The sequence below is a fragment of the Hyla sarda genome, chromosome 4, assembly GCF_029499605.1.
Source record: "Hyla sarda isolate aHylSar1 chromosome 4, aHylSar1.hap1, whole genome shotgun sequence".
NCBI classification, from domain to species: Eukaryota; Metazoa; Chordata; class Amphibia; order Anura; family Hylidae; genus Hyla; species Hyla sarda.
The window spans coordinates 94,086,094-94,101,846 of record NC_079192.1 but is presented as its reverse complement, the minus strand read 5'-3'; the positions used below and the strand labels follow the sequence as shown (position 1 = coordinate 94,101,846).

Sequence of the window (15,753 nt, the reverse complement as noted above, 5' to 3'; positions counted from 1 at the left end):
TGATGACACGTGTCTCGGGAACCGCCCAGTTTAGAAGAGGTTTGCTTTGGGGATTTGCTTCTAAACTGGGCGTTTCCCGAGACACGTGTCATCAGAGAGCACTTAGACAGAAAAGAACAACCTTAACTTCAGAAGCTCATAAGTACTGAAAGGATTAAGATTTTTTAATAGAAGTAATTTACAAATCTGTTTAACTTTCTGGAGCCAGTTGAAAAAAGTTTTTTCCTGGAATACCCCTTTAACTAGCCTCTGGTCAATTACCTGCTTTTTGTTGGGAAATCCTTGTCTGGCCAACATGAAATACATGGACATGCTGGGCCCACAGCTCTTGAACAGTGTATTGCGTAGCAGGGGTTGTTTCTTTAAAAGCCCTGACATGTTGATGTCAGTGGTGAAAATATTTTAACTAAATGTCAAAACCGGGGCTGCCGTGTGTGTTTGCATTGTAGCTTTTACAACTGACTTGCCAGAGGTAACATGCTGTCTCTTCACTCCTCTTGTGGAGATCTGGTCATGTCCTCCGTTGTAGTGAGGATGCAGTCAGGCTTTAGCCACCAAAAGATAAAGAAAGGTTCCTATTTTACCTTGGTATTTCCTTCTTTCTTGTAGGAATTGGCACCCTTCCACCCTGCACACTTCTTCACATGGCAGCCAACAAATTCTCTGGCAGCAAGTGGTAAGTAACCTGGTACATGACAAGCAAAGACAACTGACCTGTTGCAGTTGTTAACATGCTTTTTTTTTTTACAGATACCAATTCTGCTCTTCCTCACTTCTCCTGCCCAAAGCTGGTCAAAAAACTATCAGTAGTGGAGCAGCTGGATACATTCTTCTATTTACGCAGCGGTCGTCCAGCTGTCGCCTTTTCCACTTTCCTTGTGCATTATCTCCTGAAAAGCAAGGTTCCCAAGCAGCTGTAAGTCCACAGTTCCTCTATTAGCAATATGGCAGATTTTAGTGGTTTATCTTCTTGTTGGTGAAGTGTTTTTGCTTTTTACTTACCTTATTCATTTTTTATATTCCCCTCCCATGACTTAATGTCGCCACCTTTGAATGACTGTCCCCAAACTTATAGCCTTGTGACCCCTCTCCCATTATGTATTTCTCACTACTTCATATCCATTTCTTACTCTTTATCTCTTCTTTTATTACTTTATATTTCAGAATTCACCAGGTTGCCGAGGATGTATATTCACTAGCCTTGTCATGCTTTCATGTTCCCATTGTCATCTCTTCCTGTGTTTGCTTTCTTGAGCTACTCGGTCTTAGTAGTTACAAACTTCGCGTGGATGTAAACGTGGCCAATGTGATCTTACGACACAGCTCATCTCTCCAGGAAGAGGCAGGACACAAGTCCCACGTACAGACATTAGGTGTGATCATTGAATTAATAATATTTGTTTTATTTGGAGTGTTACAACTAATATTATGTAGATTGATTCTGGATATTAATCTTGAACACTGGCTTTAAAGTCTAAATTTAGATGACTGAAAATTCTTTTGGGCAGAGTTATAGAGCTTTTTCATTTCTGTTACATCAATAATGGTGTTTTTAGAGATCCTCTAAAGTCAATAAGGCCTTTGGCTAACATCCCATAGATAGGTTGGAATCTAATCCTTACCTTGGACATCTCATTTTTATGCCTCTATCGCCTATATTTACTATACGAATTGCTCATGGACAAGCCTGATGCTGCTGCAGGACTGGTTAGTATCCCATTGGGTATAGGGACCCCTAGTCGTGGAATTTTCCTTTTCTTAATTAAATATTCAAACATTTTAAACAACCATATTACATAAGGTTTTTAATTTTCATCAGTAACAACATATAAAAAGTTTTTGGATGTGACAGTGCCCATTTAAAGAGGCATTGTTATTATGAAAAACTTTTTATATTTTGTAGTACTACTGATAAGATTACTTTTTTTTAAACATACATGTATTAAAAAAATTAAAATGAAAATAGTCGCCACTAGGGGTCATCTATCTTTATGCAGACAGACTACTCTGTATTTTACAGCATACTGGATACAGTCCGTAAAGTGTGTTTGTATCCAGTATAGGAAATCACCATTGCACCACTGCAGCCTTCAGCTGTTCCTAAACTACAACTCCCATGATGGGAGTTGTAGTTTTGCAACAGCTGGGGGTACAATCTTTGTAAAACTTTGTTAGAGCTGTGTTTTCTCCAGCTGTGTGCCTCCAGCTCTTGCAAAATTACAGACAAAGGATGTTCAGGCATGCTGGGTGTTGTAGTTTTGCAACAGCTAAAGGCAACACTGCTCTAACACAGTTCTTTATAAACACTGCAGCTGTTGCAATGCAAACTACAACTCCCAGCATGCATGAACAGCCAAAGCTTTCTCTGACTCCTGAATGACAAAGAAGCTGATCAGACATTCAGGAATCTGTGAAAGCTGAATGACACACATAGTGACAGCTATGTTGATTAGCATCCAGCTTTACTAGGAACAGATAGAAAATGTATGCATAAAAAGTACTGTGCATTGATTTGCAGACTGCCAGGCTGCTCCCAGACTCAGAGTAGATGAGTCATCCACAGTGAGGGAGAGAGATGTACACGCCCCCTCCATAGGGCAAGAACACAAAGCAACTGAGCAACATATAAATGCTATTTGTTAGGGATATATAGGTCCTAGACACATACAAATGATATGTACATGATCAGGATTAGGTACTGAGTAACTTATCCCTTTTTTTTTTTTTTTCCACTATGAAAGGTACGCTTTAAAAAGGCTTTTGTATGGCATAGCTTTTGTATTGATGATGATTGGCTTGTAGGCACCTTTTATACATGTCAAATATACCACCTGATTTTTTTTTTTCCAGCCCAGAGATTGTCAAGACTAGTGGAAAATGAAGTAGAGGCTGCAAAAGATCTGTTACTTAGCTTGGAGGAGGTGGTGGATGCAAGTTTGCCGCAGGAAGAAAGGTATAATATGCCCAGCTATGTTCACACAAAAGTCTTTCATGTGTATTTTAGGGCAGAATTCACAAAATGTGCTTCAAATATACTTCAAAAACACAAGCAAAATTAAAACTTCTAAACACTATTGTATATTTGTTGTTGATTTCCAGAGAAATTTGTGTCAAAATGTGTTTTTTAACCTCCCTTTCATGCCACGAGATATTAAAGCACTGGCAACAGCGTTGTGGCAACAGCATTGTATTATGGATGTCCGTAAGAATTGAATTACAGCTCCCTAATCACAACGTGGGTTATATCGCCATCTGTGAATAGGTGGGGGAGTAGCCATTCATAGTGCAGTGAGGATTATTGAAGGTCATAGGCTTGCTTGAATAGATGGGTCTTCAGGTTGCTCTTGACGGTCTTATATAAATGACGGTAACTCTTTTAGATCAGTGTATGAAACACCGATCTTTGTAAATTCCCCCCCTGTATGTTCATGAAGAAATTATGTGTATTTCTCTGACTAAAGCTAGCCATACACATTACTTAAGTGTTGGCCAAATCTGCTGATTTCGATGTGACCGGACGTCCACCTAATATGTATGGGGGTGCCCCCTGACTTTCCTCGATTGTAGATTGAGATAGAGAAAGATTAGGCATGTTGGATTGCAACTGGCTGACCTTTTGCTTCTCATGTTTGGCAGCAGTTTTCTCCCCTCTCTTGATTGAGATAACATGTTGACTTGGCTGAACGTTGTGTATGTTTGTGGGGGTATTGGGAGAGAGAGCTGTCAAACGATTGCTATATTGTGTGTATGATTGGCTTGAAGAGTAAAATGCTTTTACTTTTGGGACTTTTTATGGAAGTCAGGGGTTTTACCTATATAGACCAATAATAATTAGGGAGAATAAGACATATACAATTACAATATAAATTTCCTTTTTCCTTTAAAGTTTTTCCTGCAGTCCACTCCCTCCTCATGGTCTGCGGCTCACATTGTTGCAGTTCTGCCTCCTCCATAGTGTTCCTATGAGCACCAGCTATTTGAAGTACTACGCACAAAGACAGGACTGGCTGCAGCTGCTGGTGCATACCAACAGCCCGGAACAGGTCAGTTCACTCAGAGCCAATCTTTTCCATGTTTCCCAGTATTCTGTCTAGTTCTATCTTCATTTTCATCTGTTTTTCTCTAGGTCTCTTATGTCTTAGATGACCTGAATCCAGTTTTGTGTAGTCATATCTCCCTAGCATTACAAGACAAAGTATCCAATGATTGTTCCTCACAAGGAATTGGTAGTGACACAAATTCAGACAGTATCCACCATGTATTGCTAAAATGCCTTAGTATGGGAGAACCAGGACAGATGCTTCTAATGGAGTGTATGCGATGGAAAGTGCCACTATTCAGCATACTGGCTGCCTCTACCCAGGTAAGTGCTCCAGATGGTACTGGGACTGCAAATCAACAAAGGAGCCAACAGAAGGGACCCTTCCTCTCAGACACCTGCCATGTGTTTGTTACAGTAGTTATACTGCTGGGATTAGAGGTTTAACTGAACCCAGCTCTTGCAGTGGGAAATTGGCTGTCACTGACCTCTGGCCTTCCTCAGTGATCGCAGCTTCTGTGCCTTAAAAGGGTTATCCACCATAAGGTGATTTTAGTACATACCTGCCAGACAGTAATGGACATGCTTAGGAAGGATCTGCGCTTGTCTTGGGGCTAAATGCCTATTCCATGATATTACCATAACACTGTGGCTAGCTTTTTGTGAACTAGTATTTCCTGTTTGACTTTTCTTTTTTTAACTGCAAATCCCACAATTCCATTTTCCTCCCTCCCACACATCAGCCACCCCACCCATTGAAACATAAATGAGCTGCATCCATTAAAATTAGTGTGGTTTGCAATCAGGGTGCCTACAGCTGTTGCATTAGTTGCAGATTGATCTCTCCACCCATTGAAGCAGACAGGCTCCCTGTCATCAGCTGACTAGTGAGTCAGGTCTCGGCCGCATTGCAAGCTTGGAAAAATCTGAGACAACAGTCATTTTGTATGCTGTTAAAAAATTGGAGTGAAAATCACAGAAAAATTGTGAGAAAACCGTCACACACAGGTACAGACACTATATTATGAACTACACTAACTTTACAGCCCCTGTAGCATAGTCAAATAAAAAATTTTCCTGAAATACCCCTTTAACTCAAGGCATTCTGTGACATACGTGTATATCAGTGTTTCCCAAGCAGGGTGCTTCCAGCTGTTGCAAAACTACAACTCCCAGCATGCCCAGACAGCCTTTGGCTGTCCTGGCATGCTGGGGATTGTAGTTTTACAACAGCTGGAGGCACCCTGGTTGGGAAACACTGGTGTATACCATGGTGTGCAAAGGGGTAGGCTGTGTAGTCAGAAAACTTCTCTTGCTCAGGGAACATCTGCTCGGCCAATCTGCCGAATCATTGATAAAAATAACTGTCTGTAGAGTTACAGTTGCATAGTCTTCTCTATCACCTCCCTGCATTCATCCTCATGATCCGTGCATGGGAAGAACAGGAGCCCGGTTGATCACTGTTTATCCAAGTGTTACAGACAGAACAACACTGGAGGGTTGAGAAACCCACTAGATCCCAGGTTAAAAGCATTAACACTTACCTTGTCTCAGGCAACTTAGGTCCCTTTCACACTATTGTTATGCCCTGTCAAATATGGCTGTCAAACGCCCCCTTTTTTTTTTTTTTTTAAGTGTGACGGTTGTAATTTTAACTGGTCATAACGGCCAATAACGGGTCCCGATGGACCCCGTTATAGTCAATGGGGTCCATCGGGCACCATTATTTTCAGAGAGAAAAGCCGGAGAAAAAGTTGATGCAAGCACTATTTTTTCTCCGGCTATTCTCGATCCTAAAATAAGGGGGCTTCACACTGCCGGAGACAACCGCCAGTGTGAATGTAGCCTTAAACCAACCCCTTCTCTTCCTTAGCCTATTAGGGATTTTGACATTAACTCTTTCTCTGCCCTAGACCTCTTGGGATTTAGACATGAACCTTTTTCTCTATGCTAGACCACTAGTTCACTGCCCTAGGCCACCAGGAATGTTGTACAGTAGACCTAGACCATCAGGGATGGCATTGTTAACTTTTTCTCTTCCCTAGGCTACCTGGGATTCAGACATTAATCCTTTCACTGAGCTAGATCCTGGGCATGTTGCCATAAAACCCTGGCGAAATATTTGGTGCCATAAAGCAATTTTTTATTTTATTTTTTGCTACTCTGGATTACCCTAGCTACAAAGGCTGAGGGGGGATATTGGCTCTGACACTTGATGTAAAAAGAGGTTAACATAACTGAATACTGAAACTAAAACTTACTAGAGAAGGTATTGCTGTACTGAAGAAGTTCCATCGGTCGTCCTGTCTAGTTCTTTAACGTAGAATTGTTCCCCCTTCTGCCGTTTAGGACACAGACATCATCTCCTGTCTATGTGCCTGGATTGTGACTTCTGTGGATGCTGCTACATATACAGAGATCACACACAAAGTGTCTGATTCTATTGATCATAAGTGGAGCCTGGAAGATCTTGTGCAGATTTGGGATATTCTTCTTACAAGGACGAACAGCAGCGCCCTGCTTAATGCATTCAGTATATTTATGGAGGTAACTTATGTAATTGGGTAATATAGGAAGTGGGCAGGGGATGAACATTACAAGTAATGATCAAGGTGAAGAGACCCTTACAGAATTATGATATTTATTTATTTTTATGACCCTGTCTTCTAGGACTCCCCGTTGCTGATCTTGCTTGAAATGTATGAGCTTTGTTTGCATTACAAGAATTACTCACAGGCCCAGCATAAAGTAGTGGAATTCCAGAGCATCTTGACAAATGTAAATAATCTGTCTTTTTTAGATGTGGATGTATGTGTGTGTGTGTGTGTGTGTGTGTATATATATATATATATATATATATATATATATATATATATATATATGCATATATAATATATGGTGTTGTTGCATTGATGACTAATGTGTAAAACAAATGCCATCTTACAGCTCCAGTCTGTGGATTGCTCCTCCACTGCTCCTATCCCTGTCTTGTGGATGCAGGCCCAGGCTTCTCATCTCCTGCAGCTGCTGCTTCTCCAGAGCCGGACTCCTTATGAGTTGCAGAAGGTTTTGCAGCTTCTTTGTGACAGTGGCTGCCAGAATTTGTGTGGAGGTAAATACAATATGTTATATGTGTAATAATATATTTGGTACAACATGCTTCTGACTCTGTACTTACAGTATTTTTATATTTGGGAAGTGTCAATGCAGAGGCTCTCTTTCTGTGTCCTTCAGTAATCTTAAACTGGGTGCTATGGGGTCTGTTTTGTATACTCATCTTTTGGAAGCTCTGGATTGGCATTTACGGAGTTACCAATAGAGGCAGACTAAAAATTCCTTTATTCCCTCTATTACTGAGGAAAACTGGAAGGATGCCCTAAAATCACATCTACATGTTTCCACCTTGGCAAACAATAAGCTGGTAGACTTTGTACGTATTACATCAAAGTTATTTAACACAATAGGTAGATAAAATGGGTCATTTTTATACAAGATGCCATAGATCATGGCCATCACACCCCCTCCCATAGACATGAATGGAGGGGGCATGGCGTGACGTCACGTCCCCAGTCCCGGAAACCCGGAGGTTTCCAAAACTGGAGACACAGCTCCCGCATAGAATGCAGGTGCTGCAGGGAGATCGAGGGGGGGGGGGGGGCCCCCAGCGATCAGACATCTTATCCCCTATCTTTTGAATAGGGGATAAAATGTTTTTAACCGGAATACCCCTTTAATACAATTATATTTGTGAGCAGATTGTCTATAGAAATAGCAAATGCTGCAAAGGTTTATGACAATGTGTTGCACCCATTCATGGTATTTTACTGTTAATGTTGTATATTCTAGAACTGACTACTTGCAGAATCTACTGTAAACCCTTGTCTGGGGTATCCATTTTATATGCACTCATATGATGTATTTATGTATCCTATATACCAGGAAAGTCTGTACTTATAACTGTAAAGGATATGTGTTAAGTAGGGCAGGAAAGAGTGAGCCTTAAGCTGACCCTGAACCGCTTTCCCTGCCTACTTGCAAAACTGTCATAATCGTCACAACTGGGTGCCAGTCCCTTCACTAACGAAGGTGCATGGGCATCATAATCAAAACAATAAACAAGAACTGTACAGGTCGGGGACACATAGTCAAGAAACCAGAATACAGAATAACAGCAGAAATAAAAAGTAACACAAAACAGACATCAGGGAAACATTGTATCAGGAAAATAGCATACAACCTAAGAACCAAAACAAGATAAACGGCAAAAATGATAATGTGAACAAGACAGATAAACTAGGATTTATATACGGTGAGATATATCCAGGGATGCAGGGGATGAACAAGGTTAGAAAGAAGACAGACACTATATAACTTAATAAAGACAAATCAAACGGACTCCTATGTTATGGTCAAAGCGAAGCTCAGAAAACGGATCTAACACTAGGAGAAACCTGATAACTTGCAAACACCAAACTCCAATAGTATGGAGAGACACAAAATACCAAATCCAAATAGAATTAGAGGGCACACCACTGTGTGAGACAGGATCTATACTCTGAGGAAACTCAAAATTCAAAACACATCTAAACACGAGTACAGATCCTAAGCAGATTCATAAATGCACAAACAGGTCTGAACAGGGGTCAAGATTCAAGACTCACAGAAGCAGGTGTGAATACACACCAACAGAGAATACATAACAAGAAACAAGAATATCAGAATAAAGCTAAAAGCTAACACTGGAAAAAAAAGTCATGGCAACACATAGTGCATGTGAGCTAAGGCTCAGACAAGATGAGACAGGATCCAAACTTGGAACAAGGTAAAATCAGCAGCCAGGCTGAAGGCCTGAGAATGCTAGGTGTAACCACTCCTAGGTTTTGATTGGCTAGCATCATTACCACTAAGCTGGCCAGAGGATACATTACAATAACTCTGTATTGTATCTTTTTATTGACTTTTTGCATCGCTTCAAGTTTTCCGTTCAATAAAACAAATTATTAACCAGATGTAATATTTCTGTTTTTTGTTGCAGGTTTGGATCTGCACAAACTTAGTACTCTCTGTCAGATCCTAGAAGGTCATCCTGTTGTCATTAGCAGGCAGCTTTTAAAGGACTGTAGTCCTGCAGCATTACAAGTAGAATGCCAGAGACTACTGCAGACTCTGCTAGAAGGCCGTCACTTTGCCTTGGCTCATAAGGTTGCTGAATTAGCAGAATTGCCCACCGACAACCTGGTTATAAAGGAGGTAAATGCTTCTGAGATTCCAGAATGTAATTTTGTCTGTTTTATTCTCTCATATGTGATTGTCTCTTACATGACTTACCTAGCCAACAGACTGTTTCCGAAGTGGTTAGCTTGCTGATGGTTGTTTCTCTTACATTTTTCTATGATTTTGACTTCATTATCTTTTATAATCAAAAATGCTTGGTTGCTGCAGACCCTAAAGGGGTTGTCGAGAAAACTATTTCTATGTTTAATCAGCTTCTCAAAAAATTCCTCTTCTCCTGCCATCCTGTTCTTATGGTGCCAGTCCCTCCTGCTTAGCACTTCCCATTCTCGTCTCAAAGCATAGGAAATGCCTATGCAGCAAACCATTGGTAGCAGTGATGACCTGTCTCATCCCGGTGATTGTCTGAACGGTCATTATTTGCTTGTCAAGAGATGAGAAGTGAAAAACTGCATCACCAGGGAATAAGCGGCATGTGAATAGATGAAGATATATACACTGCTCAAAAAAATAAAGGGAACACTAAAATAACACATCCTAGATCTGAATGAACTAATCGTATGAAATACTTTCTTCTTTACATACTTGAATGCGCTGAGAACAAAATCACACAAAAATGATCAATGGAAACCAAATGTATCAACCCATGGAGGTCTGGATATGGAGTCACACTCAAAATCAAAAATTAAAACCACACTACAGGCTGATCCAACTTTGATGTAATGTCCTTAAAACAAGTCAAAATGAGGATCAGTAGTGTGTGTGACCTCCACGTGCTGGTATGACCTCCCTACAACACCTGAGGTGACGGATGGTCTCCTGAGGGATGTCCTCCCAGACCTGGACTAAAGCATCCGCCAACTCCTGGATAGTTTGTGGTGCAACGTGGCGTTGGTGGATGGAGCGAGACATGATGTCCCAGATGTGCTTAGTCGGATTCAGGTCTGGGGAATGGGTGGGCCAGTCTATAGCATCAATGCCTTCCTCTTGCAGGAACTGCTGACACACTCCAACCACATGAGGTCCAGCATTGTCTTGCATTAGGAAGAACCCAGGACCAACCGCACCAGCATATGGTCTCACAAGGGGTCTGAGGATCTCATCTTGGTACCTATTAGCAGTCAGGCTACCACTGGCAAGCACATGGAGGGCTGTGCAGCTCCCCAAAGAAATGCCACCCCACACCATTACTGACCCACCGCCTAACCTGTCATGCTGGAGGATGTTGCAGGCAGCAGCATGTTCTCCACGGCGTCTCCAGACTCTGTCACGTCTGTCACATGTGCACAGTGTGAACCTGCTTTCATCCGTAAAGAGCACAAGGCGCCAGTGGAGAATTTGCCAATCTTGGTGTTCTCTGACAAATGCCAAACGTCCTGCACTGTGTTGGGCTGTAAGCACAACCCCCACCTGTGGACGTCTGGCCCTCATGGAGTCTGTTTCTGACCGTTTGAGTGGACACATGCACATTTGTGGTCTGCTGGAGGTCATTTTGCAGGGCTCTGGCAGTGCTCCTCCTGCTCTTCCTTGCACAAAGACAGAGGTAGTTGTCCTGCTGCTGGGTTTTTGCCCTCCTATGACCTTCTCCACGTCTCCTGATGTACTGGCCTGTCTCCTGGTAGCGCCTCCATGCTCTGGACACTACGCTGACAGAACAGCAAACCTTCTTGCCACAGCTCGCATTGATGTGCCATCCTGGATGAGCTGCACTAACCGAGCCACTTGTGTGGTTTGTAGACTCCGTCTCATGCTACCACTAGAGTGAAAGCACGGCCAACATTCAAAAGTGACAAAAACATCAGTCGGGAAGCATAGGAACTGAGAAGTGGTCTGTGGTCACCGATCACCACCTGCAGAACCACTCCTTTATTGGGGGGTGTCTTTCTAATTGCCTATAATTTCCACCTGTTGTCTGTTCCATTTGCACACCAGCATGTGAAATTGATTGTCAATCAGTGTTTCTTCCTGAGTGGACAGTGTGATTTCACAGAAATGTGATTGACTTGGAGTTACATTGTGTTGTTTAAGTGTTCCCTTTATTTTTTTGAGCAGTGTATTTTAATCCTTCCCTGATCACAAATAAAAATAATAATTCTCAGGACAACCTCTTTCATTTTTGGGAATAATTGTAGGCCTGAGCTCATGTAACCCCCATTTGTTTTCTAATCTTTTGACATGTACAAAGTTATATTTGTATGGAATGCCTATTTAAAATGTCTTGATCAATGCTTATATAATTTTTGATTATTTTTTTCCTGTAGGTTCTGCAGGAACAAAGCCTTCTACAAGAGATTGGGCAATGGGATTGCCCACAGAGCCGAGCACAGTATTGGAGGAAGTGTCATGTCACCTTTTGCACCAACCAGCTCTCCCCTCCTGTTGCATCTAATTTCTTTCAGTCTCAGGCTTCCCAGCACACTGCAAGTAGTACCCTAATAGTAGAGCAGATGGAGGCCCTGTCAGAACAAGAGCTATTGTTCACTCTTGCAGGGCACTGGCTTTCTCTTGACAAATGTTCTTCCCTGAGGACATTAGAAGAACTAGAACAGCAGATCTGGAAGTATCGCATTGAGCGGGAAATATTAAATACAACTGGTGGATCAAGGCTATTATCCTCTCTGTCTGCTTTTACTGGTTTTGCCTCAGAGTTTTCATTTTCTGGTCTGCCCGCACTCAACTCTCCTCAGCTTCTACACGTCTCCAGTCTCCCTCCACTGCATAGTGTAAATCCACCTACAAGGGAAAGTGTAAACTCCCGTATACTGTGTGGTCTTATAGACAGACTACTAGATGACAGTAAGGTACATGAAGCCAGCCGTGTATGTAGGTACTTCCAGCTCTCTCACCGTGATGTATGGCTTGTGTTGAGCTGCCGGGCTCTGGCATCTGGGGAACTGACAATACAACAACTGCATCCTGATATCCAGAATGTCATTACTGAGGGTATGGATGCACAGGAAAAGACATGGAACCGTCAGAAGAGATTACAAAGCTGTGAGTGAAAAGAATTGTCTAGATCAGTATCATCAGATCACTCATTAAAGGACTCCTTTACACTTAGATCAATATTTTTCATCTATTTTTAAGCCCAGATCAATAGATTTTAAGAAGGCGAAGTATAAAAGTTTCCATTATGTTTCCTCTGGACATACAGAGCACAAAAATGGATAAAAATACTGATCAATCCCTTCAGTGTTGCCGCGTTTGGCGCACAGAGATGCTGGACATGCGGGGCGGTACAGTTTCTTAGTCCCTAAGTCATTAAGTCATATTGGGGCAATTATACACATTATTATTGTAAACCTTGGGCATTATTTAGCAGTTGGTAAAAGAGGATTTGGGGTCATTAAAATTTCTTCCATCCATCAGCATTGAGGCTTTTAAAAAGTACAAGTTATGAGACCATCTTTAGTTTGGGTACTCTTAGATATGGTAAATGATCTAATGCTAAAACTCTACATATTGTTTTGATTGACTTTAAATCTTTTGCTTGCAGCATCCAGTGTGGATTCCACATGTTCTCAGACCCCCACTAACCCTGTTGTCACATATCTGGAGGTCCTCAAAGATGCTTGTACTCATGGAAAGACGTTTTGCAGACAGCTGCTTTGTATGTATGAGCTTAGTCAGGTACGTAAAAAGCCTTGAAGTACATTATGAAATAAGTGTAAGGCCAGTTTCAAATTAATGTAATACACGGTTATGCAACTGAAATGTAGGTGCAAGTCCCGGCCTGATCGTGTGTCTAATGATCTGAACTTACAGCATCATATCTTTATGATGCTTTCGGTTTGGGTCATTAAACCTACCGTTGGGTCATCATACAATCACACTTGTCTGAAACTGGCATAAAAGGCCAAAGTTTGCTTTAGGCCTAGTATACACTGCGCTAGCAATGTCTGTGTATTAGGGTCTATAGATCCATTTAACATAACCGTTGGGACCTATCCCAGTGCTTACTTTATACAGACAGTGTGAAAACAGTGTAGTCTCTTCATTATTGGCTACTCATACTCATTTATTTGCCTGTTGATGCCATATTTTAGGATCTTGGCTGTCCCTTCTCAGAAGTATCATCCCGAGATCCAAGTGATGTCCTGCGTACCTTGCTGTCCAGCCATCGCCCTAAGCTGTGTGACAGGGCACAGGCAGTTATCACTTCACATGGCCTTTCCCCTGAAACTGTCGCACAGATTGTAGCTGAAGGTAGCCTGAAGATATGGAAGACATTAAACAAGGAAGGAGGTTGGTGATGGACTCGGGCAGATTTACTAGAGACTATATGAAAAAAGGGAGGGGGGACATGGAAGCTTGTCAGTCATGATTAATAATATATATACATTTTTGCAGGCCAGTCTGAGGTTTATAATGTTACTGAGAAAAGATCCAACTTTCTTCAACTTGCAAAGCTGTGTCCTGATCCAACTCTGGTGGGGTTATATTTACTGGATCATCTGGAGACTGTTCCTCTGGCCGAGCTGCATTGCAGTCAGTACCTGGAATTCTAACATACTATCTAACATACTATATTTCTGCACTTTGTCTTATTGCTTTATGCTGAGATACTATAAAATTTTTTGCAAATTAGAAGAAGGAAGAAACGGGAGCGATTCACCCGAGAGGTTAACAAGGTATATTCTTTATTCCATAAAGTGCCAGTGCATATGTAGACCACGAGAGGCAGATGTTACAGTGGGGGAGCAGCAGACAGCGGTGGGCCACGGTCCGTATCGTGCTATCAAAGCACTTCGTCAGGATCCTGATAGCACGATACGGACCGTGGCCCGCCGCTGTCTGCTGCTCCCCCACTGTAACATCTGCCTCTCGTGGTCTACATATGCACTGGCACTTTATGGAATAAAGAATATACCTTGTTAACCTCTCGGGTGAGTCGCTCCCGTTTCTTCCTTCTTCTAATTTGCACTTTATGGACTACACCGCATTGTGTGAGCACCACCCACAGCAGGCACATTACCTCCTAGCGCAGTCTTATTATAAGACGATGTGACATCTATCTACCACTATATACTAGTGCCAGGCTCCACTTTTCTTGTTGAATGGACTTCTATAACATTTATTTCTTTTGCTGTAGTAATTGAGATCCTCATCTCGGCACACGATTGTTTCAGTCTGACATGCCACCTAGAAGGGATACGGCGCGTTCTTCAAGCATGTCGCCACCTGACTGAGATGCATTTGGCTCCCAACCAGGAATATAGCCTCATGGTATTTTGGCTCCTTTTCTGCTCTATGTATCCCTTGTTTGGTTGTGTTGGTTTATAAGTGTCTATGTTTTGTCCTTTCAGGTTAGACTCCTGTCAGGTATTGGTCGATATAATGACATGGTTTATGTCTTTGATATCTTACATAAAAACCAACACTTTGAGGTTCTGCTGAGGAAACATCTTGATACAGTGAGTATGACATTAGATGGTGTAAGAATATCTTAATAATTTGTGTGTGTGCGTTTTTTGTTATCTGTTGTAGCTATTACTTTATTGGTATAGACTTCCCTAGGAGCGGCCTATTGGAGGGACATTGTCAGTATAGACAGAGCAGCAGGGGGCCTTCAGTATTTGGGAGTTAATTGACAGAGAAATCTCATAGACAACTACAGATGAATATGTTACATAAAAGAAAAAAAAAACATTAAAAAACTGTTTATAATAAAAACCTGATTTAACCCTCAGGAGCGGACTCGTTACATATCCAATGGCTTCTGGCTGTTATCAGCACTTGGTGGTCAGTGGCTACCATTGGAGCTAGCTCCCAAACCCAGAATTGCATTGTAATAGTCATTTCACAGCCCAAAACATTGAATAAAAAAGCGATCAAAAAGTTCTATCTACCAAAATGCTACCAATATGCTTAATACACAAATAATAAGCCCCTCACAGAAAAAAGAGAAAATTTACAGCAATTCATTTTTTGTTTTGTTTAACATAACTACAGTATATATGTTGGGTACTGCTGTTATTGTACTGACCCAAGAATAAAGTTAACGTCTGTGCTAGACAAATCTGACACTATTGGGGATTTTCTGTGGACCCATTGAAATATATGGCAGCTGCAGAACTTTTGCAGCAAATATTCTGCAGAAAATCAGCAGGAAATATGCCCATATAAACCTACCCTAAAAGGGGTTATTGCTCTTAATATGTGATAAGATAAAAACAAAAATGCGAGAATAAAATTAGTGTGCATACCTTAAAGGGCTAAAGAATGGTACATTTTCTGATAATAGCTTACTTTTATATACCCCGTGTTTAGAAAGGTGGATTGCAGACTGCACTCTTGGAATATATTAAGCGCTGTCACCCAGGTGACAGCGAGAAGCACAACATGACTGCACTCTGTTTCAGTCTACATCGGGATATTGGCCACAACCATGAGCATGCAGCAAAGATCCAGCTCCGATTAATCCAGTCCAGGCCCTGGGGTAAGTGGTCTAAGATTTTATATACCATATACCGTATTTTTCG

General features: G+C 41.6%; 1 protein-coding gene across 1 annotated transcript in view; it reads left to right on the top strand.

Moving 5' to 3' along the window:
* The window catches only part of SPG11 (SPG11 vesicle trafficking associated, spatacsin), a 54,872-nt gene that overhangs the window by 30,992 nt on the left and 8,127 nt on the right, over positions 1–15,753 (top strand). Inside the window, exons 22-38 of the mRNA XM_056571574.1 lie at positions 610–676; positions 751–916; positions 1,165–1,373; positions 2,851–2,953; positions 3,887–4,043; positions 4,127–4,363; positions 6,389–6,586; positions 6,710–6,817; positions 6,986–7,151; positions 9,075–9,289; positions 11,533–12,265; positions 12,768–12,901; positions 13,318–13,516; positions 13,622–13,759; positions 14,364–14,497; positions 14,578–14,685; positions 15,542–15,710. Coding sequence (XP_056427549.1) covers positions 610–676; positions 751–916; positions 1,165–1,373; positions 2,851–2,953; positions 3,887–4,043; positions 4,127–4,363; positions 6,389–6,586; positions 6,710–6,817; positions 6,986–7,151; positions 9,075–9,289; positions 11,533–12,265; positions 12,768–12,901; positions 13,318–13,516; positions 13,622–13,759; positions 14,364–14,497; positions 14,578–14,685; positions 15,542–15,710 — 3,241 coding nt within the window. The remainder of the gene's footprint in view (positions 1–609; positions 677–750; positions 917–1,164; positions 1,374–2,850; positions 2,954–3,886; positions 4,044–4,126; positions 4,364–6,388; positions 6,587–6,709; positions 6,818–6,985; positions 7,152–9,074; positions 9,290–11,532; positions 12,266–12,767; positions 12,902–13,317; positions 13,517–13,621; positions 13,760–14,363; positions 14,498–14,577; positions 14,686–15,541; positions 15,711–15,753) is intronic.